The 19,955-nt window shown below is 45.8% G+C and overlaps 2 protein-coding genes across 3 annotated transcripts; both read left to right on the top strand.

The window, feature by feature from the left end:
* The first annotated feature begins 1,391 nt into the window (after positions 1 to 1,391).
* LOC119171887 (uncharacterized) lies at positions 1,392 to 18,160 on the top strand. Of its 2 annotated transcripts, none has more exons than XM_075892090.1 (4): positions 1,392 to 2,126; positions 13,806 to 14,436; positions 16,036 to 16,703; positions 17,533 to 18,160. In XM_075892090.1, the coding sequence occupies exons 2-4, from the start codon at positions 13,986 to 13,988 to the stop codon at positions 18,061 to 18,063; spliced, it is 1,650 nt and encodes a 549-aa protein (XP_075748205.1). In that variant the 5' UTR covers positions 1,392 to 2,126; positions 13,806 to 13,985; the 3' UTR covers positions 18,064 to 18,160. The 2 variants fall into 2 exon arrangements, with proteins under 2 accessions (XP_075748205.1, XP_037278655.2); XM_037422758.2 differs by having other exon boundaries at positions 1,392 to 1,840.
* Positions 1,718 to 6,093, top strand: LOC119172591 (solute carrier family 2, facilitated glucose transporter member 8). Its single transcript, XM_075892002.1, has 3 exons — positions 1,718 to 2,126; positions 2,764 to 3,500; positions 5,416 to 6,093. The coding sequence occupies exons 1-3, from the start codon at positions 1,718 to 1,720 to the stop codon at positions 5,944 to 5,946; spliced, it is 1,677 nt and encodes a 558-aa protein (XP_075748117.1). The 3' UTR covers positions 5,947 to 6,093.
* Positions 18,161 to 19,955: the final 1,795 nt, after the last annotated feature.

Below are 19,955 nucleotides of genomic sequence, written 5' to 3' on the forward strand. Positions count from 1 at the left end.
CGTCGCTGAGGCTGGAATCATCTTCACGATCGCTCGGCAATGTTGTTCTTCAAGCAGCCTCACCGCGGTGGTCTAGTGGCTAAGGTACTCGGCTGCTAACCCGCAGGTCGCGAGATCGAATCCCGGCAGCGGCGGCTGCATTTTCGATGGAGGCGAACATGCTGTATAACCCGTGTGCCCATATTTGGGTGCACGTTAAACAACCCCAGATTGTCGAAATTTCCGGAGCCCTCCACTACGAAGTCTCTTATAATCATACGGTGGTTTTGAGACGTTAAACCCCACATATCAATAAATAAATTGTTCTTCAAGTAGCCATGACATCGCGCTGTTGCTATGCTGGTGACAACGTTAGTTCTCATGGTGGTCATGCTGCAACAATTGTTCGCTATCGGGTTATAGAACTTCAAGAGATTAAAAACCAAAAAATAAGTTACCACGAAACTTTTGTTGCATTGGGGGGTCCATAGATCTTAGAAGTTTCGGGGTCACTCGTGTTCAATGAGATCGTCTAGTACGACGGCACTGCCTTGCTTAAAGCACTTCAATATTTTGTGGATATTATCTGCCCCTCCCCTTTGTTAAAATTTATTCACACTTGTAGAGTGTCACAAAAAAAGTGGTTTTACGAAGGTTCCTTCGAGAAAGCAAACACGGAGGACTGCTAAACTGAGGAACCATTAAGCGACTGCAGTGTACAATATCTTCACTAATTGCACGAGGTTCTCTGATAGTGAAAATTCCAACCGTGGAAGCCACGCGTTTTCGATGGAGGCGAAAATTCTTAAAGGCCATGTACTTAAATTTAGGTACACATAAAAAAGAAAACCCAGGTAGTAGAAATTTACGGAACCCTCCACTACGGCGTCTGTCATAATCATATCGTGGTTTTGGGATGTTAAACCCCAACAATATTAGTAGTACATTGATAGTGAAAATCATACATTTTGTTCCTTTTTTTTTCGGTGATGGCTCCACATAACCGCATTGTCCGCATCTTATTTCCAGATTCCGCACAGTCGCATCCGCACAAGTGTCTTAATATTTCAGCTTTCCCTCGTTTCATCAGTTTGTCGTGCCATTTTTTAAAATTTTTATACGGATCATGGCATGCGTCAGGCAAAAAAAGAAGGAAACATCATTCTTTATTCTGAAGTAAAGTAGCAAAATGGGCTAGCTGGAACTTATATACTCATCACGATAAGAAAAAAAAAAGAAAAGGAAAGAAACGGCTGTGATGAGATTCCGTATTCTATTTGCACGTTGCTTATTAGCGATCCCGGTTATATATAGCAATAAAATATTCGTTTATATGGCTTGTTTCGCAGTTGCAACCGCAGCTCTTCTGGATGCCGGAGTTGCGGAAATGTCGCCGATGGATAGAGCGACTGCACCGACGAACGCGCTCTTCGTTCAGAACACCGAACCGCTCAGTCACGATAGGACTGCTCCGGCTAGACCGATCGGTGCCTCGGAACGAAACTCACCGGCACTCGCTGCCCCTGACCACGTCGTTGTAAGGCACCGCCGGCTTGATAACTCGGCTACTACACAGGCTCTTGCGACGGACGTGACGGTCGACAGTCGCGTGCGCGCAGTACAGGAAACAGTGGCAAGAAGTCGGGATTTATCAGCTGGCGTAGCGGCCACCGATATTGTCGCATCGGCTTCTGAGCATGTGACCTCTGCAGAAAGCGGATTCGCTGTGCCAGTGGCTATGACCACGTGCATCAGTACGACGGCAATCGGTGAAAACTCTCCTGTTGACCTGACAGAAAAGACCACACGTCAAGCTCCTTGTCTGAACAGAGCCATCACAGGTACCACAGAGCCTTTCATGGTAAGCGTGTGCTCTACAGCAGTTCCGAGCCCTGTAACGCTGACAGACGGTGAAGCCGTGGCTATCGTCGCCCCTGACAACGTGGGAACGGCGGCAGATGCCCGCAGGCGGCTGTACGTCAGCGTGGCAGTAACCTACCTGGCTGCACTGTCGTGCGGCCTGTCCATGGCCTACTCGTCTCCAGCGCTTCCGGGCATACGGAAGGTCATGGAATTCAGTGACGGGGACAGCGACTGCTTCGGCTCCCTCGTCACTCTCGGCGCAGTCATCGGTGGTGTAAGCGGTGGTAAGCGAGGTATAGTCACCACAAGCATATTTACCTTCTCCGACTGCTTCCATTAGGACGCTATAGTAGCATGACTGAACAATACGTTTACGCTCGGTGGATAGTGAGACCTCTGCTTAGAAAAAATGCTATGCAGGGTAAATAGAAATGATGGCACAAGTTGGTGCAGCCCGTTAATGAGCGCCGGTAATGCTTAGGCTCCGGTATGGCTCCGGTATGGTATCCGCATACCCGGAGCAAAGACAGAAATTTGTTTTGGGGGAGAGGCACAAGGTCAAGTCATTCCACCCCCTGGCTACTCCACTGATTAACACACAGTGGTTCACCGCTAAAGGGAACATCGGAACTCGCGTCGTCCACTGGGCGCCACAGCCGGCCGGCGACTGCTTCAAGTTTCGCGTAAGCGCAGAGAGCACGCTGTTTTCTATGTTCGCGTGAGCTGCGCGATGGTTTGGAGTACGGCAGCAGATGGTAGCGAACAACGAAGTAGCGCCGACTGAGCGAACTGCGTTTGCGCGAAACTTGTTGCAGTCGCCGGCCGGCTGTGGCGCCCAGTGGACGACGCGAGTTCCGATGTTCCATTTAGCAGTGAACCACTGTGTGTACTCGTTTCTTCTGGTTATCCTAATGTTTGCAGTTATATGGAAAATAGTTCAATACTTGGCGGTCACTGCGCTTTACACTCTCGGGCACGCGACAGGACGTCAGCTGAGCGTCACCGGACGGCGCGGCACCCTGATCGCCTCATCCGCCTGGTATATGAGTGGCTGGGCATGTCTGGCGGTGGCCACTCCTAAGGCAGCACTGTTCGTCGGTCGCCTGCTCACAGGCGTCGGTACCGGCATGGTGGCGCTCGCAGTCACCGTCTTCATATCGGAGATATCGCCCTCCGATCTGCGCGGGCTGCTCAACACGGGTGCCAATCTGGTTCTGTCCTCCGGTATCCTGGTAGTCTTCGTGCTGGGAAAGTTCTTCAGCTTCTCGATGCTTGCCATCTGCTGCATGATACCGGCGGCCATCATGGCCATCTCGCTGCTCTGGTGTCATGAATCTCCCCGCTGGCTCCTCAAGAACGGCTTGAGGGATCGAGCGGCCGCGGCCCTGCGTTTCTTCGTCGGCCCTTTCGCCGCAGCCGAGCTTGTCGCGATGGAGCAGGCTCTCGTGCGCCCAGGCGGGGACGTTGAAGCGAGGTTTACGCTGCGAGACCTGACATCACCGCGCATCTACCGGTCTTTCCTGTGTGTTCTGTTGGTCATGAGTATGCAGCAGCTCTCGGCCGTAGGCGTGATCATCACGTTCGCCCAGGACATCTTTGAGGAGGCCGGCACGTCAGTGTCCCCAGAAAACGCAGCAATTGCCGTGGCGGCCATCCAAGTAAGGAAGCTAGTGTTGTATCGAAAGGACACGGACAAAGAAAGTGACGACAGGATAATCGGTTGCTATCCTCGTCTTTTTCTGTGTCCGTTTGTTTTACGTACGACACATGTTTCACGTTGTTTTACCACCAACTAGCCTATTTATACATCCTGTAAAGAAGCGTGACATCTTACCTTTCTTTACACGGCAGTAACGTATATATGCTCCTATCAGGAAATTTGTGATTAGATAGTAGCAACCCTTACAGCAAAGTGGCATTGATTGATTGATATGTGAGGTTTAATGTCCCAGAACCACCATATGATTATGAGACTCCGTAGAGGAGGGATCCGGAAATTTCGACCACCTGGGGTTCTTTAACATGCACCCAAATCTGATGACATGGGCCTACAGCATTTCCGCCTTCATCGGAAATGCAGCGGCCGCAGCCGGGATTCGATCCCGTGATTTGCGGGTCAGCAGTTGTTTACCTTAGCCACTAGACCCCCGAGACGGGGCAGCAAAGCGGTATTACCTTGTAGTATAATCGTCGTAGTGTATTAGTATATACCGGGTGTTCAATGTTAAGCTTTATGGTGGTTTTCTTAAAATTCAGCACTGGGAAGAACATGAAAACCACCTTTGTAAATACGTTAAGTGTCCAGGGGGACACAAAGTGAGATAATGATTCTGGCGGTCAGTGGCCCAATTAACTAATATTAACTTTGCAGTGACTACAACGAGTAGGCATACTTGTATTGAAAAGTTGGGGGCAGTCACGTTTCTATTGTTACACGTGGAATACTTCTAGCATGTCTGTGCTCCGAGATAACCGACGGAAAATTTTATGTGCTTTGCATGATCACGCGCGCGAAGCGGTGAAGACCGGTGCAGTGTTCCTCCCCGATGTGACGAACACTCATAGCTTCCTATCGCCAGCCGGTATATAGTAAAAGGGTATAACTATTATTTTTGCGATGACTTCGACCCATTGTCAGATTAAATGACGCACGCAACTGCCGTGGCTTATCGGGAAGGGGCTTCGCGCCAGCGCTGCCTGTCTTGCATGTATAATCATGCAAAGCACAATTATAATTTGTCGCGGTATATCTCGGAGCACGGACGTGCTAGAATTCTCCCAAGTGTAACTGTAGGAACGTGAGTGCCTCCAACTATTCAACACAAATATGCCTGCTTGCTGCAGTCACTGGAAACTTAATTAATAAATATTACGTAATTGGGTCACTGACAGCCAGAATTGTTTCACTTTGTGTCCCTCTAGATACACAAGTTATCTGCAATGATGGTTATCATGTTCTTCCCAGTGCTCATCTTCAAGAAAACCATAAAGGGTAATTTCGAACACCCATAAAATAGCTTGCACGAGATGGGATTATCGCAGCTGTATGACGTAGGGGTACACCTTAAGTCACTAGAAGAGCAGAAAGAAATCTAGAGATTTTATGTTCACCAACAGTGTAACCTCATCGTGTTTAATCCGTTTCAGTGTGATAACGATGCCGCCAGATTTCTATTGACCCCACTGCGTCAATTACAAAAGAACTTGCAAGCGATATAACATTGACACGTTGTGTCATAACCTTGCATGTGCCATGCAGTGCACCAACGTGGTGTTTTCATTGACGTGACGTCATTGCAAGCCATCTATAGTAGTACTAGAAGACGTTACGCATGTCACGTGAGCAGAGGTCGGATTGAGCGCAGAACTAAAGTGAAAGAATGATTTTCGAAATTACGGTGGTGCTCGATATGTCTAAACGCGTACTTGAAGTCAAGCGGCGTACGTGTTTGAGACCACGTGACCTCGCTAGCCTATCGCATTTACTTGCGCGCGTACAGCTTCGCTTACCAGCAGTTATGACAGCCATGAACTGGCAGAAATCTTTTTATGCGCTTTATGTGCACTACTTAGGTGATCATGGTGGCAGTAGCCACGGTCCTCGCCGATCGCCTGGGCCGGAAAGTGCTGCTTCTCTTCTCATCCGCCGTGTCTTCGCTAAGCCTCGCTGTGCTCGGCCTGTCCTTCCACATCAAAGCGGCCGTGGCGGACAAGTTCGTGGAGGCCTACGGTTGGCTGCCGTTGACGAGCCTGTGCGCCTTCTTCGTCGGCTACTCCGTCGGGCTGGGCCCTTTGCCGTGGGTACTTCTGGGTGAGATGATACCCCTGAAGGCCAAAGGATTCGCGACGGGGACGTGCACCGCGACACTGTTCGCCGAGGCATTCGTCCTCACTATAAGCTACAACAGCATCCGTGCAATCCTGGGCACTGCGGCGACCTACTGGATGTTCAGCGCATTCCTGGCTGCGAGCTTCGTTCTCGTTTTAATATTTGTTCCCGAGACAAAGGGCAAAGACCTGGAACAAATTGAGCGCCTTTTCGGGCCTAGCTTGTCGTCTCCTCTTGGATCATTAGCGAAGAGTGACGCTTCGAATGCAACATAGTTGCGTTTATCTAGTATTATATTTGTTGTGATCTAGTTCGTCGCATTTGAACGCTGTTTTGCAAAATACGAGTTCATTTGTTCTCTCTGATTACGTGTCTGCGTTAGAGATGCCGGCTAAATGATGTTGAAACTTAAACGAATAGTGAAGAATTAGGTGCAACTAGTTAAGCAGACAAGATGCCTTATGTATATATATATATCCTCACTTTTGATGTATTAGCTTCGAAAATTGTATGCCGATATTATATCTTGTTTTTGATGTTATACATGAGTGAACACCGGAAATAACTGGTAATGAGGAATTATACTGATGTCATACACACGTTCTGTCCACGAATATGCGTAGATAGAAAAGTAAGTAACCAAATAGTAAAAAGAGGCTAGGGGTTTTGCTGAGATGTGCGCAGTGACAGTGCAAGAACTCGCAGGTTTCCCGAATTACAACTACAACAAAGCAATAATTGTTTTCTACAATTAGAATACGCATAGCCGCACTCAGTGTAAATATCTTAAACTTAAGTAAGGCGTATCAAAACAAATACACATGAGTCTTTGAAGTCTTAGACAAGCTGCGTCACTTCTCCTGCACGGAACCGAGAGACAGTGTTCACAATCTAGGGAATTAGGTTGACCATATGATCAATGCCTTGTTGTTCTGTTGTTTGCTGCATCAAATTACCGTGGATGGGCTCGCCACTGAATACGCTTGTCGCATTGCTTTCTAGAAGCACAAAAGTCCCCGTGTAAACTAATGTGAGCGTTGCGTAGAGAGAGTAAAATAGTTGGACAAAAAAGGAAAAAAAAAGATTGAAAATTGGCGTATATCTCTCGTTTGAGGTTGCTCGAAAACGTGAAATTATACAGTCGGTTTTGAGACGCATCACTTATTCGTTAAGAGCTTGGCTGGAGAACTTTGTCCTCTCGTTCGTCATAATTCGCGTACATCATGTGCCGACCCGCGTCATATCAGTGGCACTAAATCAGGGCATTGCACATGCTTACGCCCAATGAATCGATATGTCTGCCCCCCCCCCTCCCTCCCCCCAATCCCGGTTGTTTTTTTCTTTCCGATTTTGGTCCGCTTTTTGTGTACTGCTGTAGAGAGGCCAGCGCTCATGGTAGAGACAAGAGAAGTGAGACAGCTGTGCCATTACCATATGCGCCCCATTCTACAGCAAAAGCTGCTAAAGGATCACGATACCAATTTCCAGTGTGCTAGGTCCTCTGCCACCGCCGGTGTTCGTCACCACTTTCGCGCGAAATGATAATTAAACAAAAAATATACCCAGATTAGAATGTGATTCAAACCCGGGCTCTATGTGTGGCAGCCGAGTATTGTACCGCCGAGACACGGCGGTGCTTGGGGCTCCTTCACCCTATAGAAGCTTCACCTTGTGAGAAAAAATCGCGTCTACATGCGTAATTAGCGTAGTAGAATACATTAACAACCAGGCGTCGTGTAATATAGCGTAGTAGAATACAGTAGTAACCAGGCGTCAAACAATGTGAAATTGCGCAACGAGTAGGTTGTTTAAAGCTTCCGACCTATTACGAAAGATCAGCCATTGTGCCTTACAGGTGAGTTGGGGATGCCCCGCTGCTTCAAATTTTTCCCTACACCACAAATATGATGCTTCATAAAGTAAGGGTGTCTCGCATGTATGTTTCTAATGTTTGCCATGAAATCAAGTTAGCCTTTGTAATATAGTGGGGTAGGAGAGTATGATAGCGTTCGGGTGTACCACACTGCGTGACTGCGAGTTTCGTAACTAGTGGGTCCTTTAGAGCTAACCCAGTATAGAGGCACCAGCCGTAATTCTTCATCGTCATCACCCACAGCATTAACGAAGTGCACATATTTAGGCGTGTAGCGGGCACCAAGGTTCACCGAATACCAAAAAAAATGTAGTGGGTGCATCCCTACTGCACAAATTATCGTGATTTATGGTGCAGTGGGAGCCATGCAAGTGTACAGATGTGTAGCGGGTATCAAGCTGCTCCGAAGAGCGCTAAATGACGTAGTGCATGGGTGCATCTCTACATTACAAAGGTTATGATGATTTATGGTACAGCAGGTACCATGCAAGTGTACATGTAGTAGTTGCTCTAAGTGTGCTTAAAAAACAAATGCTCTAGAAACGCTGCTCTCTCGGCTTTCGCTGTGAACGTGGCACGTTTCTAGATGTTTTGGCGATATTTTATTATAAGTGCGCTGCCTTGCAATTATCCTCCTCTATTTTTGTTTTACTTCGCCATCTACTCAATGATACCACGCTACTAAGCTTACCAATGACAAATCACTCTAAGCCTGACAAGTTGTCCCCAAATGACTTTATTGTGTGATAAACGCCTAACACAGCCACGTGGCGCAGCTTGCGTAACCGTTCGGCAGACACACTTCAGCCTTCCCCGGCGTTGACATGATGAATGGAGCTTCACTGAAAATATGCGGTGTCATTGCGGGTGTAGAACGCCCATTACTGGTGACACATTATTGTACGTGTAATGTTAAACTGGATGATACCAGTCATTTGTTAGCTAGAATAGCAGTGCATCGCGTGCAAGTTTGCAATTCGTTATACAGACCAGCTGTACCCATTACACTATGGTTGCAATATCACCTGTTTGCAAAAGAAATGAAATGGGGCCGCTTTCAGCGCAGTATCGTTAACATATAGGATTGACAATAACGGTATAGCTGGGTGTTGTTCGTTAAAATACACCGGGAACACGAGTACCATGTGCTTTAAGATTTGTTCATTTCCCTACATGGTCTGTGCTGTTTCGCGTGGCGTTTTATTAAATTTCACGAATACCATTGAATATCTTTCGCTGTCCGCCGCGGTGCCTCTGACGTTACTGTGGTGCCGGAGCCGCCAGAACACAACAGAACACTTACGGTGCCCGTCTGCTGACCTCAAGGTCACGGATTCAACCTCGGCCGTGGTGGTCACATTTCGATGGATGACCAAATTTCGGAATTTCGGACAAAAATACTGGATGACCAAATTTTCGGACTTTTCCACTATGGCGGCCCTCGCACTAATATTGTGTTTTGAGACGTTAAACTCCAGAGGTTAATAAACTCCCTTGCATTATAAATATCTTTCACTTTGCGTCGTTATCATAGAAGCAAACGGCTGTAAATATTGTTGGCGCTTAGTTTTGGACCAGCTGTAGAATAGTAAAGCAGGCGCTTAGTTTTGGACCAGCTGTACAATAGTAAAGCAGAGATTTGAAATTAGTCCGTGGTAGCCTGCCTTTAACACCCCAAAAGCTGAGCTGCCCCGCCACGGTGGTCTAGTGGCTAAGGTACTCGGCTGCTGACCCGCAGGTCGCGGGATCAAATCCCGGCTGTGGCGGCTGTATTTCCGATGGAGGCGGAAATGTTGTAGGCCCGTGTGCTCAGATTTGGGTGCACGTTAAAGAACCCCAGGTGGTCGAAATTTCCGGAGCCCTCCACTACGGCGTCTCTCATAATCATATGGTGATTTTAGGACGCGATTTCGAAAAAAAGCGCGTCTGTAGGTAACGAAGCACGATATCACACCATTGCTCTTAGTAAAAAAGAAATTGAAAAATACGACACACTCGCAGCACTCTACTCATTGGGTCGTTCTCACCAGGCTATCTGTTCTCCTGTAGAAAGATTATTATTCAATCCAAGGCGGTTTCGATTGTAAATCTCTCAATTAGTAAAATGTGATTTCTTCTAACCATTTTATGATTGATTGCACTTTAAAGTAATATGTGATCCCCTCTAATTCTCATTTCTCGGATAATCCCGCAGATTGAGTGTGAGCTATGCTTTTAGGCCGCCGCCGCCATCATCATCATCATCATCATCATCGCCGTCTCTGGTACCGTGAGTCCCACTAAACACAAGATATGTAACGCTTCCTGAGCGAAGTGACAAAAAAAATGTTTTGTTGCGATAACGCATTTCGGAAAATTGTTCATCCTCTTGTATCGTTTAAATATGAAACTTGTGCAGATCGACTATGCTCGTCGGTACAGAAATGTGTTCGCCAACGCAGCAGCGCACAGCGTTGATGCCGTAACTGTTGCTGGTGCTGATGAAATGGCTCAGCCTTTTGCAATGGGCGGGCACCTTTAAATAATCCACCCGGCATGCAATTCACGTCGTGTGACGTGCGGTGGGGTTCTGCGCTTTGGCCATGCAATGGTATTGCATTTATGTTAAATTTATGACAGATGTATGATTCTCAATTTATTAATAATAATAATAATAATAATAATAATAATAATAATAATAATAATAATAATAATAATAATAATAATAATAATAATAATAATAATAATAATAATAATAATAATATTATTATTATTATTATTATTATTATTTTATTTTGTTGTTATTATACTTATTTATTTATTTATTTAAACCGTTCTTGCGTTTCCAATTTTTTTCCTTTGCAAAGATTAAGCTGGCACTCATTGTGGTTAGCTACGTGAAACCACAGATAGACTAGAAGCGGACACGCCGCAACTCTGTGCAGTGAACATTTCTAGTCTGTATCTGGTTTCGCACTGTTATTCACACTGAATTTGAAACACCTCGCCCAGTTTTCCATCTTTAACTTGAACGTGAAACTATAAAGAACAGCTGTAAAACCACCGGATTTGTTGGAGATCCCTCGCAGTGGGTAAGAGCCATCTGTGAAGAACAAGAACAAGGACGTTCTTCAGCTCTAGGCTAAACGTGTAGCCTAACTCGTTATCAAAGGTTTGCGTTTCTCTGCGCTCAACATCCTTTGACGTTCTGTTGTGTAGAGATCGCAATCTAACGTGCGTCTGTTTTGACTGTTGCAAGATCGAACTTGGTACCGGAAATGGCAAGCCTTCCGCAGTAAAGCCCTGCTTCTTGAGCTGACAAAGTATGCCAGCAGGCTACCACCTCTGCCACTCCAGAATTATTCTATGAGCCAAACAATCAGCAAGAGGCCCACTTACAAGGTAGGAATCTAAGGCGCATTGATAACACTCGCGAGAAAAGAAATAACGAGGGAGTTGTACGTTTCGTGGCCGGCCTTCGTAAGCTAAATATAAATAGAACTATCACTTTTTGTCTTAAAAAAAAAAGCCTGCCGTGAGCGCCCATTATAGGGTATAGAAATACATCAAATCTAGTCAGACGCAATTACCAAAGGCTGAATTTCAGGCCCATTTCTACTTTGTTTTTTACGCTCCTATTGCGCCATTTTGATGCGAGCATCAATTAAAGGGCTAATAAGGACTTTCATGCCATCTTTATAGTGCCTATAAACGCATATTTCTGGTGTGCGTGCCTATACGCCTATACGTACGTATAAATGCCAATTTTCAAAACTGGCACTGATGTGAACATTATTGAACGTCATGTTTCGCTTCCGGGTGCAGTTTGAGCCTATTGTGCATGTTACCGCGCAACAGTAACTGTTTGGAATTCTATATGGGTTTCAACGTAGTCCAACTACCGGAAAATGCCAGCAGCAGGGAAATGGGACACGTCGGTGAGCATATAAAAGTCATGGCACTGATTGCGGAGAGTGGTCACAGTAGAGAGAAGAGAAGAATTTGTAATGTTTAGCGGGTATTGTTTGTTTGATAATGTGCTATTTGAGGTGTCCAGTGCCGAGGCTTGTACGCGAGTCGATCCGGCCAACGGGAACGATACACTCTTTCTGGCATTTTAGCGATATGGATGTCTGCTCCTGCTCTACCCCCTTCTCAGTCATGCTGAAAAGAAAGGCACCCAATTTCTTGTTGCTTCGACAGTGGACACTTTACTCATCATGCGATAAAAGGAAAGGCCATGCTCTGCATGCAAAGCTTTCGTGACGAAGAACAATTACAGGGCTACGTTCAACTCTTCGTGCCTGTGTCATATTAAACAACATTTCTCCTAAGTTCTTTTTTTTGTCGTAAATAGAGGTCACGCACGTGTTCCTTCGAAATGTTTTGCATTTATTTAAAATCGATTCTGCGTATATTTGCAATGTTGGAGGCCTAAAGCCTTGTTTTGCTTGCCTGTTTCTTGGGGCTAAAGTGCGTCTTTTTAATTTCTGATAATCCAGCCTCTAGGGATCACACCTTCGATCTGCTTCGCTTCGAAAATTGCAATGCTTCTGTATAGGTGAATCTATAGCGCCGAAAGCTTTTTTTTTTTTTCGTCGTGCTCAAGAGCCTAAGTGGTGCCTCAGACACACGAAAGTAGTTGTCGGCTGATTTCTGAAAGAATTGGGCAATAGCCCATTTAACGGCAGGTTTTTGCTGCTTGAAGCGTCATACCTGGGTGGCGGTGTACAACTAATGATGCAGTGTTCCAAATGATACACCACATTCGTTACGCCCTGGGCCTTGTATATACGCGGAAGAAGACAGTACTATTCTTTTTATCATGTCAATACTTGTGACCGATAGTAGCTATGCATGCTATGAGTAGAAAGATAACTCTTATAGGTTAATGTTATGAAGTATTTGTCAAGTGATACAAACAAATGAACTTCCTTTGAGCCTCAGTGTGGCACAGAGAGCTGTAAATGAGGTCACAGTCAAGGTCCCAGGTTTGATTTTGACCGATTGTTAACTTAATAGCTTCGTAAGAGAGCTTCATGATCTAATGTACACAATCGAATGATTTTATTTATGGCCGACTTGGCCAGAAAAATTGGGCTCGTTACCTGAGAAAATCATTATTAAGGTGTAATAGCTTCTGGGTCATACGGCGTATTCAAATAAGCAGTTGGGATTTGTATATTTTAAGGAAACATTTAAAGCAAAATACTTTATAACTTGATTGGCACATTTCTCTGAGCTTGATAAAAGTGATCAATATGAAGGAACTGAAAATTTCACACGAGCTATTCCTGTTATCGGAAGTGCCCAACGAGGACTACGGACGCTCGTCAAGACAGGTTAATGTTAAGCGACTTCCCAACGTCAAAACGTGTCACAGTGACAATATTGACATTGTAATGATGCTAAAGTACACAGGGTAATAGAACAAACGTATTTATTGAAAGGACGAACCTGTGCGAACAACTGAAATTCACAGCATGTCCATGGAGGAAATGATGATGATTGGGGCGAAGTGTGCTTCAGTCCGTTGATGCGTCCGTCCGTCCGTCCATCCGTCCGTCCGTCCGTCAGCTGTGCCAACAACTAAAGATTACTGTGGTTGTAGAACTGTGAGTCAGTCGAAAATAAACAAGTCATAGAGCTGTTTTTTTTTCATTCTTTCCACGAGGAAATTCACAGCGTGTGACCCATACAAGCAGAGTCCAGCCAGGTGCTCGTGCCAAGAGGGTCTCTGCGCGGCACGACATTACTGCTCGCGTGCGTGTCTTATGCGCACGGTGATACATAGGCGCGTTATTTGAATGTGGGCAGGGAACGTTGAGACATAATTTAATGTGCTGCGCATTGGATACATGCACCGAAGATAGCTTTTTCGAAACCCACACACATTTTTCATTTTGTAGTTGTGCAGTTTTATGAGTGTGGTTTTATTCTTTGTATGTTTATTGCTTCCGTCAAAATAAAACTACATATAGCTCATTTCCACATAAAAGGACGGGGCTTAGCCGGGGGGGGGGGGCGGAGTGTGGGGGGGGGCTGCAGTTCCAATTCCTTCGAAATTTTTCAATTTTGCTTGCTTATATACATACGCACCCACACAAACGCACGCCCGTACATTACAATTGAACGGCCCCCTTTCCCCCGCCCTCCCCTACCCACCCCCCCAAAAAAACAAATTCGGACTACGCCTCTCTCCGCATACTACCAATGAACGATGCCCATAAAAATGCACATATATCATTTGGGGATTCAACGGACACTCTCTTGTCTTTGCAGTTACAAGATCGCCTACAGTAAACGCAGCTTCACTGACAGTATACTATTTGTGGAAGCCAGTGCCACGTCACATATTGAGGAAAATGCCGGAGCTCGAGTTTCGCCGGGCGAGCAAAACGTTGAGCCAGTAAACAGTGCCACAAAACAGCCTTCGCAAGGGAAAACGGCCACCGCGCTGAAATGGAAGCCAGCAGTGGTAGATCTTCGATTCCAGCGCATGAAGTTGCCGGGGAAAGCCAAGCCGTCACAACAAGCGTAGTGCCAGCGAATCCGCACTCAGCGGCAAGGAGCAGAAGCTTAACGGACCCGCACCATGAGGCCGCAAGCATGACAATCCCAGCTAATATAGAAGCCAGCGTGGCAGCTGTTCCGAACTTTTCGACTCAGCAGGAGCCAAAGCCATTGATAGCGGCATCGCCGGGAAGTTTGGGTACAGAGGCGGAAGCGCGCAAGCGGTTGTACCTGACCATAGCCATAACGTACATGGCATCTCTATCGTTTGGATTTTCCGTGGCTTACTCTTCGCCAGCGCTTCCAAGCATTAGGAGGAACATGGAGTTCAGCGCGGCCGAAAGTGACTGGTTCGGTTCTCTCGTCATGCTGGGTGCAGTCTTAGGAGGCGTAGGTGGTGGTAAGCATGGAGATCATGCTGATAAAGTATGCAAGCAGATGTGTGTGGGACATCTTGGGCATAACTTAGCTATAAGGGACCTTTTGAGTGCGCAATACTGAAGCGAATCTGATGATGATGATAATGATTGTATTCTTTGGGGAAAAGAGTGGACAGAAAAGTTCTCTGGTAGTACTTGCGGTTGGGCCATAGTTAGTGCGTCTTCAGTGTAAATAGTAACCTTAGGTGCCAAAAACGAGACCACGCAGGAATGCACCGATTGGGTGGGCGTTCACAACAGAGTGAGTGAGTGGCTGCCACCGCCTCACAGACTCATGTTCTCGCAGGCACGTGTTGTTCTTCGCGCCTAAATTTACTATTTATACTGAATGGAAAAGGAAAAAAAAATGTGATACAGAAAGAAAGAGAGATGCCCTGCATGATATGATCGCGAGCGGTTTGAAAACTGTTAGAAAGGTGGGCAAGCCGGTAGTTCATGTTCGCTAAGCGAACTAGGAGCCAACGCACAACGGAGAGAAGAAGAACAGCGCAGCACGAGCACTGGTGCTGTGCGTTTCTCTCTCGGTCGTGTGTTCCCGCGCTCCCAGTTCGCTGAACGAATTCAAAACGCGTATTTCTGAGGAAAATCTGGGAGTGCTGTTGTGGCTCGCAGCCTAAATGCCAGTTGAGGCCGTGCTTTTGGCTTACCTGCTGACTGTTCGGTTTTCTAGACTGGCTAAAGCGATCCACAGTGTCTGGCTGTCACACTGCGAGTATAGCAAGGAAGTGCAAAAGGTCAGGGCTTTTAATCAAGCTATGTGTGACCGCTGCAGAGGAAGATTTGGTTACAACGCTTGCAAAGGCGTAATAATAATAATAATGACAACTAACAGACAGTAATGTCAGGGAAAGTATAGAAAATGTTATCAGAAGTAATTGTAATGCGTATGTGAAGAAAAATGCTGCTGTCTGAAGCAGGTTCTCACGTGGATGGAGAGATGACCGCCACTGTATTGACTGAGTGACCTGACTTGAGCTATAGCTCAGGGGTGGAACACCAGATGCGTTATTTGAAGATTGCAGGTTCGTATCCTGCCGGTGACAAACTATCTTATTGTTCATTTTCCTTTTTTTCGCATTCGCATTACACTTACTTGCAATAACATCTCCTATACTTTCGGGGCATTACTGTTTGTTAGTTTTCTTTATTATTGCGTCTAACAAGGAAAACTATCTCATAAAGTATAGTATTTCTTTCTTGCGGAGGCGTAGTAGAATTTACAGCTTTCTGTATCTTTTATACGATACCACCGTTTATTCATACTCTCGAACCAAACTGGGTCTGCACAATATGACAGCAACCAAAGAAAGTTGGTTGACGCTATATGTGTATTAGTACCCGCTACCATTAAAGTAAACTGTATATTAGGAACATGTACGGTTGATCACATTTCCACATTGTCGCCCCGTTATAGATTAAGAATTGAATGCTGCTCATCAATAGCAAGTGAACACATGACGGTTAGTCACCGAGTAGTCGCCAACTAATCGACTATTCAAGTGGTTTCTTCTTTGTAATGTTTCGTTACGGTATTTCGTCGTTCTTAAACACTTCTGCAGGCCGGCAACTGAACGTGATCGGCCGTCGCGGCACCCTGATTGCCTCCTCACTCTGGTTCATGGTAGGCTGGCTGTGCCTGGTGGTGGCCACTCCCAAGGCGGCGTTGTTTGTCGGCCGCCTGCTCACGGGCATTGGCACCGGCATTGTGGCCCTCACCGTCAGCGTATTCATCTCTGAGATATCCCCGGCCAACCTGCGGGGCCAGCTGAACACGGGGGCCAACCTCATCCTTTGCGGTGGTATTCTGGCCGTCTTCGTGCTCGGCAAGTTCCTGACCTTCTGGCTCCTGGCGGCCTGTTGTTTGATACCAGCGGCCGCCATGAGCGTCGCGTTGTTCTGGTGCCACGAGTCGCCCCGTTGGCTCCTCAAAAACAATCAACGACGCAGCGCGGCTGCAGCGCTGCGCTTTTACTTTGGTCCGGGTGCCGCGAGCGAGTTGGCCGCATTAGAAGCTGCCCTGTCACATATGCACGGTGCCACAGGTTTATCGCTACGAGATATGACTTCGCGCCGCGTGTACCGGTCATTTCTGTGCGTCCTGCTCATCATGTCGATGCAGCAGCTCTCGGCCGTTTCCCTGATCATCACGTTCACTCTGGACATCTTCCAAGATGCCGGCACAACCGTGTCGCCCGAGGACGCTGCTATTATTCTGGCATTTATACAGGTGAGACTGTGATGGATCTGTAACGTTGACATCGCCACTCTTTATTTGTATGGCGGTTAGGTGAACCGGCTGATTGAACAAGTTCTGGATGCTACATGGCACCGAGGAGGACTGTCTTTACTGTTTCGCTGTCTGAATAATCTGCGCTTCTAAGGAAACAGACACGTTTTGCTGAGAGCCACAGTAACTCGTGCAATGAATGAGAAAACAACCACGGCATTCGCTCTCCATGATTTTGTGGTTAGCAGCGCTGTCGTCAAATCAACACTCCTTAGCAGGCTGTGCTGCCTATGAAGTGATCAAGAGATGAAGTTTAAATGCACCTGTTTTAAAGAGATGTTACAGGATAAGTTAACTATGTTCATGCTTTAACATATGCAAGAAGTGTTCATAAGGACTGAGTGGTTTCTTTGTAACTGCGAGAAATTGCCAGATTAACTCATTCTGTCAGTGGAAAAGTACATTTGTGTCACTCGTGATCTCTTTTGACTCCAAACAATAAAGCTGCTGTATACTATACTTTCTCTAAGTTCTTATGCGTCTGCAGTGACACGAAAACGTAGCTGATATAAACTTATGATTAGGATTGCTTGGCTTATTCAGTTTCAACTTAAAAACAAAATCCTATGTTTTTTTGCAGTAGTGTCCTAAAGGTGATACAATACAGTGTGGGGGCTGGGGCTTTTCAGTGTCAATACAATGCAAGCATCGGTAGCTGTGAGCAGTGAGCAAATGCTGTGTGGCATCTTAATAGCAATGAAAATGACGTAATGATGCTCGGATAACAGTTTTCTGTCCAGTATAACATGTCCTTCTCTCGGTGTTTCAGATGGTGATGGTAGGAGTAGCCACCTTTCTTGCCGACCGCGTCGGTCGCAAAGTTCTTCTCGTGTTCTCGACGATACTGTCATCGGTCTGTCTTGGCGCGCTCGGCCTGTCCTTCAGCTTGAAGGCAAGCGTGGGCGACAGCTTCAAGGAGACCTATGGCTGGCTACCTTTGACAAGCCTCGGCCTCTTCTTTGTCGGCTACTCCGTGGGCCTGGGTCCGTTGCCCTGGGTACTACTTGGCGAGATGATTCCGCTGAAGGCCAGAGCGTTTGCAACGGGAACTTGCACAGCCATCTTGTTTGCCGAAGCCTTTGCTGTGACATTGAGCTACAACGGGATGCGTGCCATCCTGGGCGTAGCTGGAACGTTCTGGTTCTACGGAGCATCCCTTGTCGTTTGTCTTGTTCTATTGCTTGTATTCGTCCCCGAGACAGGAGGAAAGGACCTAGAAGAAATTGAGAAATTGTTTGGCGGGACTTCATCCTCGCCACAAGAGTCAGGGGTGAAGAACAGAGATCAAAGTGTCGGCTAGTTACGCTTTTTTAAATATTTAGTTTATGGAGATCACTACTCTGTTGACCCACCGACCCAAATGTGAATAAAGTGTGAATGTATTTTGGTATTAATAATGCCTTTTCGCTGATATATTTGGGAATTAAAAGGGTTTCAAAATCAAATACTTTGGCGTATTTTAAAGGATATCAGTGAACAATTGCGTGGCTGTTGTTCAGTGGGGTGTACAGTCGGCGAAATCTACAGCTATCGTGCATGAGTGGCAGTTTTTTTCTGTATTTTTGCCGTACGACTGAATTAAGTTTCACTGGATACAAGGACAAGTGTATGCCCATAAAGCACATGTCCACGAAGCAATTTGTTGTAACTTCGTTTCATAATATGGCACTGACAGACAAAAAACTGACCGCGGCGCACAATAGCTAAGTTTGGCCAACTGTACATCTGGGAAGGAAGAAAAATAACTTTGATTGCTGGACGTGTGTATCTATCGCATCGCGAACTGAAAATTGCAGCACGGGACTGCAAGCTTATGGACTTGTGGCTTTGTGGTAGCCGTCGTGCGTTATTTAAATGAAGTCATGTTCGCTATTATCTATATTCCCACAGACTAGCGATGAAAATACAATTCAAATAGACATGTTACAAAGATTGTTGCATGGCGCATTAGACTTTAGTAACTCACGTTCTCCTTCACAAGTCTGTCTGTGACGTAGTTACTAAATCAACCACCATAGCAAGTAAATAAGATTATGACCCAAGGTGAGCATTTCAAGTTACCTTTTTCAACGCGAATAGCATTTAGGTGTTACAGCGTTTACATACTTGTTGTCGGAAACATGTTATTGATGCCTTTTGTAGCAAACTTGACTACAAAATACACGGAAGTAGGTAATAAGTATAGTTTTGCAGCGGTATTTTTTTACATATTCAAGCGCTTTTCTAAAGGCGTAATAATGGGCAAAAAGTGCTACAGAAAACGCCCACCATGTAATGCGTCTAATATTTCAACATTTCAAATTCAGTTTCAGGCACCAGATATTCCGCGTTTCGAAGTTAGGGGCAATGTTACATATGTCTGATTCCGACCATCACATAATTTTATTTTACACATTCCTGTGGAGGTACCCCAGATTGAGATATTAATCCGACACCTTGAAAAATCGGCGTTGTGAGCACTTCATGAGACGGATTTTGACTTTTTGGAACCACCGTTCATGATCGCACGTATAAACGCAAAGGACAGTATACTCGTTTTTCACAGAAACAAGCGACAGTCACTACACTGAGGTTTAGTAAAAGAAATAAAGTCACCCTTTTGAAAATTTACTGGAATTGCCTTATACGCGAAGTGCTAGAGCACCCATTTTCGATGCACGAGGTATAAGGTTCGATTCCGCAAGGCCACCGTATACTAGATGGTTTCTCGAAAAGACAGATGCACCCAACCTGGGCAATCGGATATGTATGCACACTAATCTGGAGAACGATAAGCGTAAATCATTAAAATAATGTAACTCGTCCAGTTTTCTCTCCTTAATCTTGTACAGGTGTCTTTTTATTCTTACTCCTTCATATTTCACTTTCCTGCAATTTAGCTATGATGCATCGACAAACTAACACGTTTTCTCTTCTGACCTGAATTCAATTTCTCCCTCTGTAGTGGATGTTATACTTTAATTTGAGTTTTAGAAGGGCTCTGTGAGGTTTTTGCGTGTTTGGCATTAATGTTTAGTCGTTTGTTGAAACCTTTCATAATGGCAGAAGTGTGCAATTAAAGACAGATGTTTCAGCAATATACACATCAGTTGAGCTTGATGCTTTGGCCTATAACAAAGTATTATCATCCAGTAGTCTTTCAGAACGAATCCCCACCACTTGCAGGTAGCTATGTCGGACCTCATTTAAGTT

The sequence above is a fragment of the Rhipicephalus microplus genome, chromosome 4 (assembly GCF_043290135.1).
Source record: "Rhipicephalus microplus isolate Deutch F79 chromosome 4, USDA_Rmic, whole genome shotgun sequence".
NCBI lineage: Eukaryota > Metazoa > Arthropoda > Arachnida > Ixodida > Ixodidae > Rhipicephalus > Rhipicephalus microplus.

What these genes read in the sequence shown, in the direction of transcription:
- LOC119171887 (XM_075892090.1), top strand. Translation starts at nt 13,986, where the DNA reads ATGGAAGCCAGCAGTGGTAGATCTTCGATTCCAGCGCATGAAGTTGCC. An exon ending in CTTAGGAGGCGTAGGTGGTG is followed by an intron (nt 14,437 to 16,035) that starts GTAAGCATGGAG and finishes ACACTTCTGCAG; the next exon opens with GCCGGCAACTGAACGTGATC. An exon ending in TTATTCTGGCATTTATACAG is followed by an intron (nt 16,704 to 17,532) that starts GTGAGACTGTGA and finishes TCGGTGTTTCAG; the next exon opens with ATGGTGATGGTAGGAGTAGC.
- LOC119172591 (XM_075892002.1), top strand. Translation starts at nt 1,718, where the DNA reads ATGACCACGTGCATCAGTACGACGGCAATCGGTGAAAACTCTCCTGTT. An exon ending in CATCGGTGGTGTAAGCGGTG is followed by an intron (nt 2,127 to 2,763) that starts GTAAGCGAGGTA and finishes TAATGTTTGCAG; the next exon opens with TTATATGGAAAATAGTTCAA. An exon ending in TTGCCGTGGCGGCCATCCAA is followed by an intron (nt 3,501 to 5,415) that starts GTAAGGAAGCTA and finishes TGCACTACTTAG; the next exon opens with GTGATCATGGTGGCAGTAGC.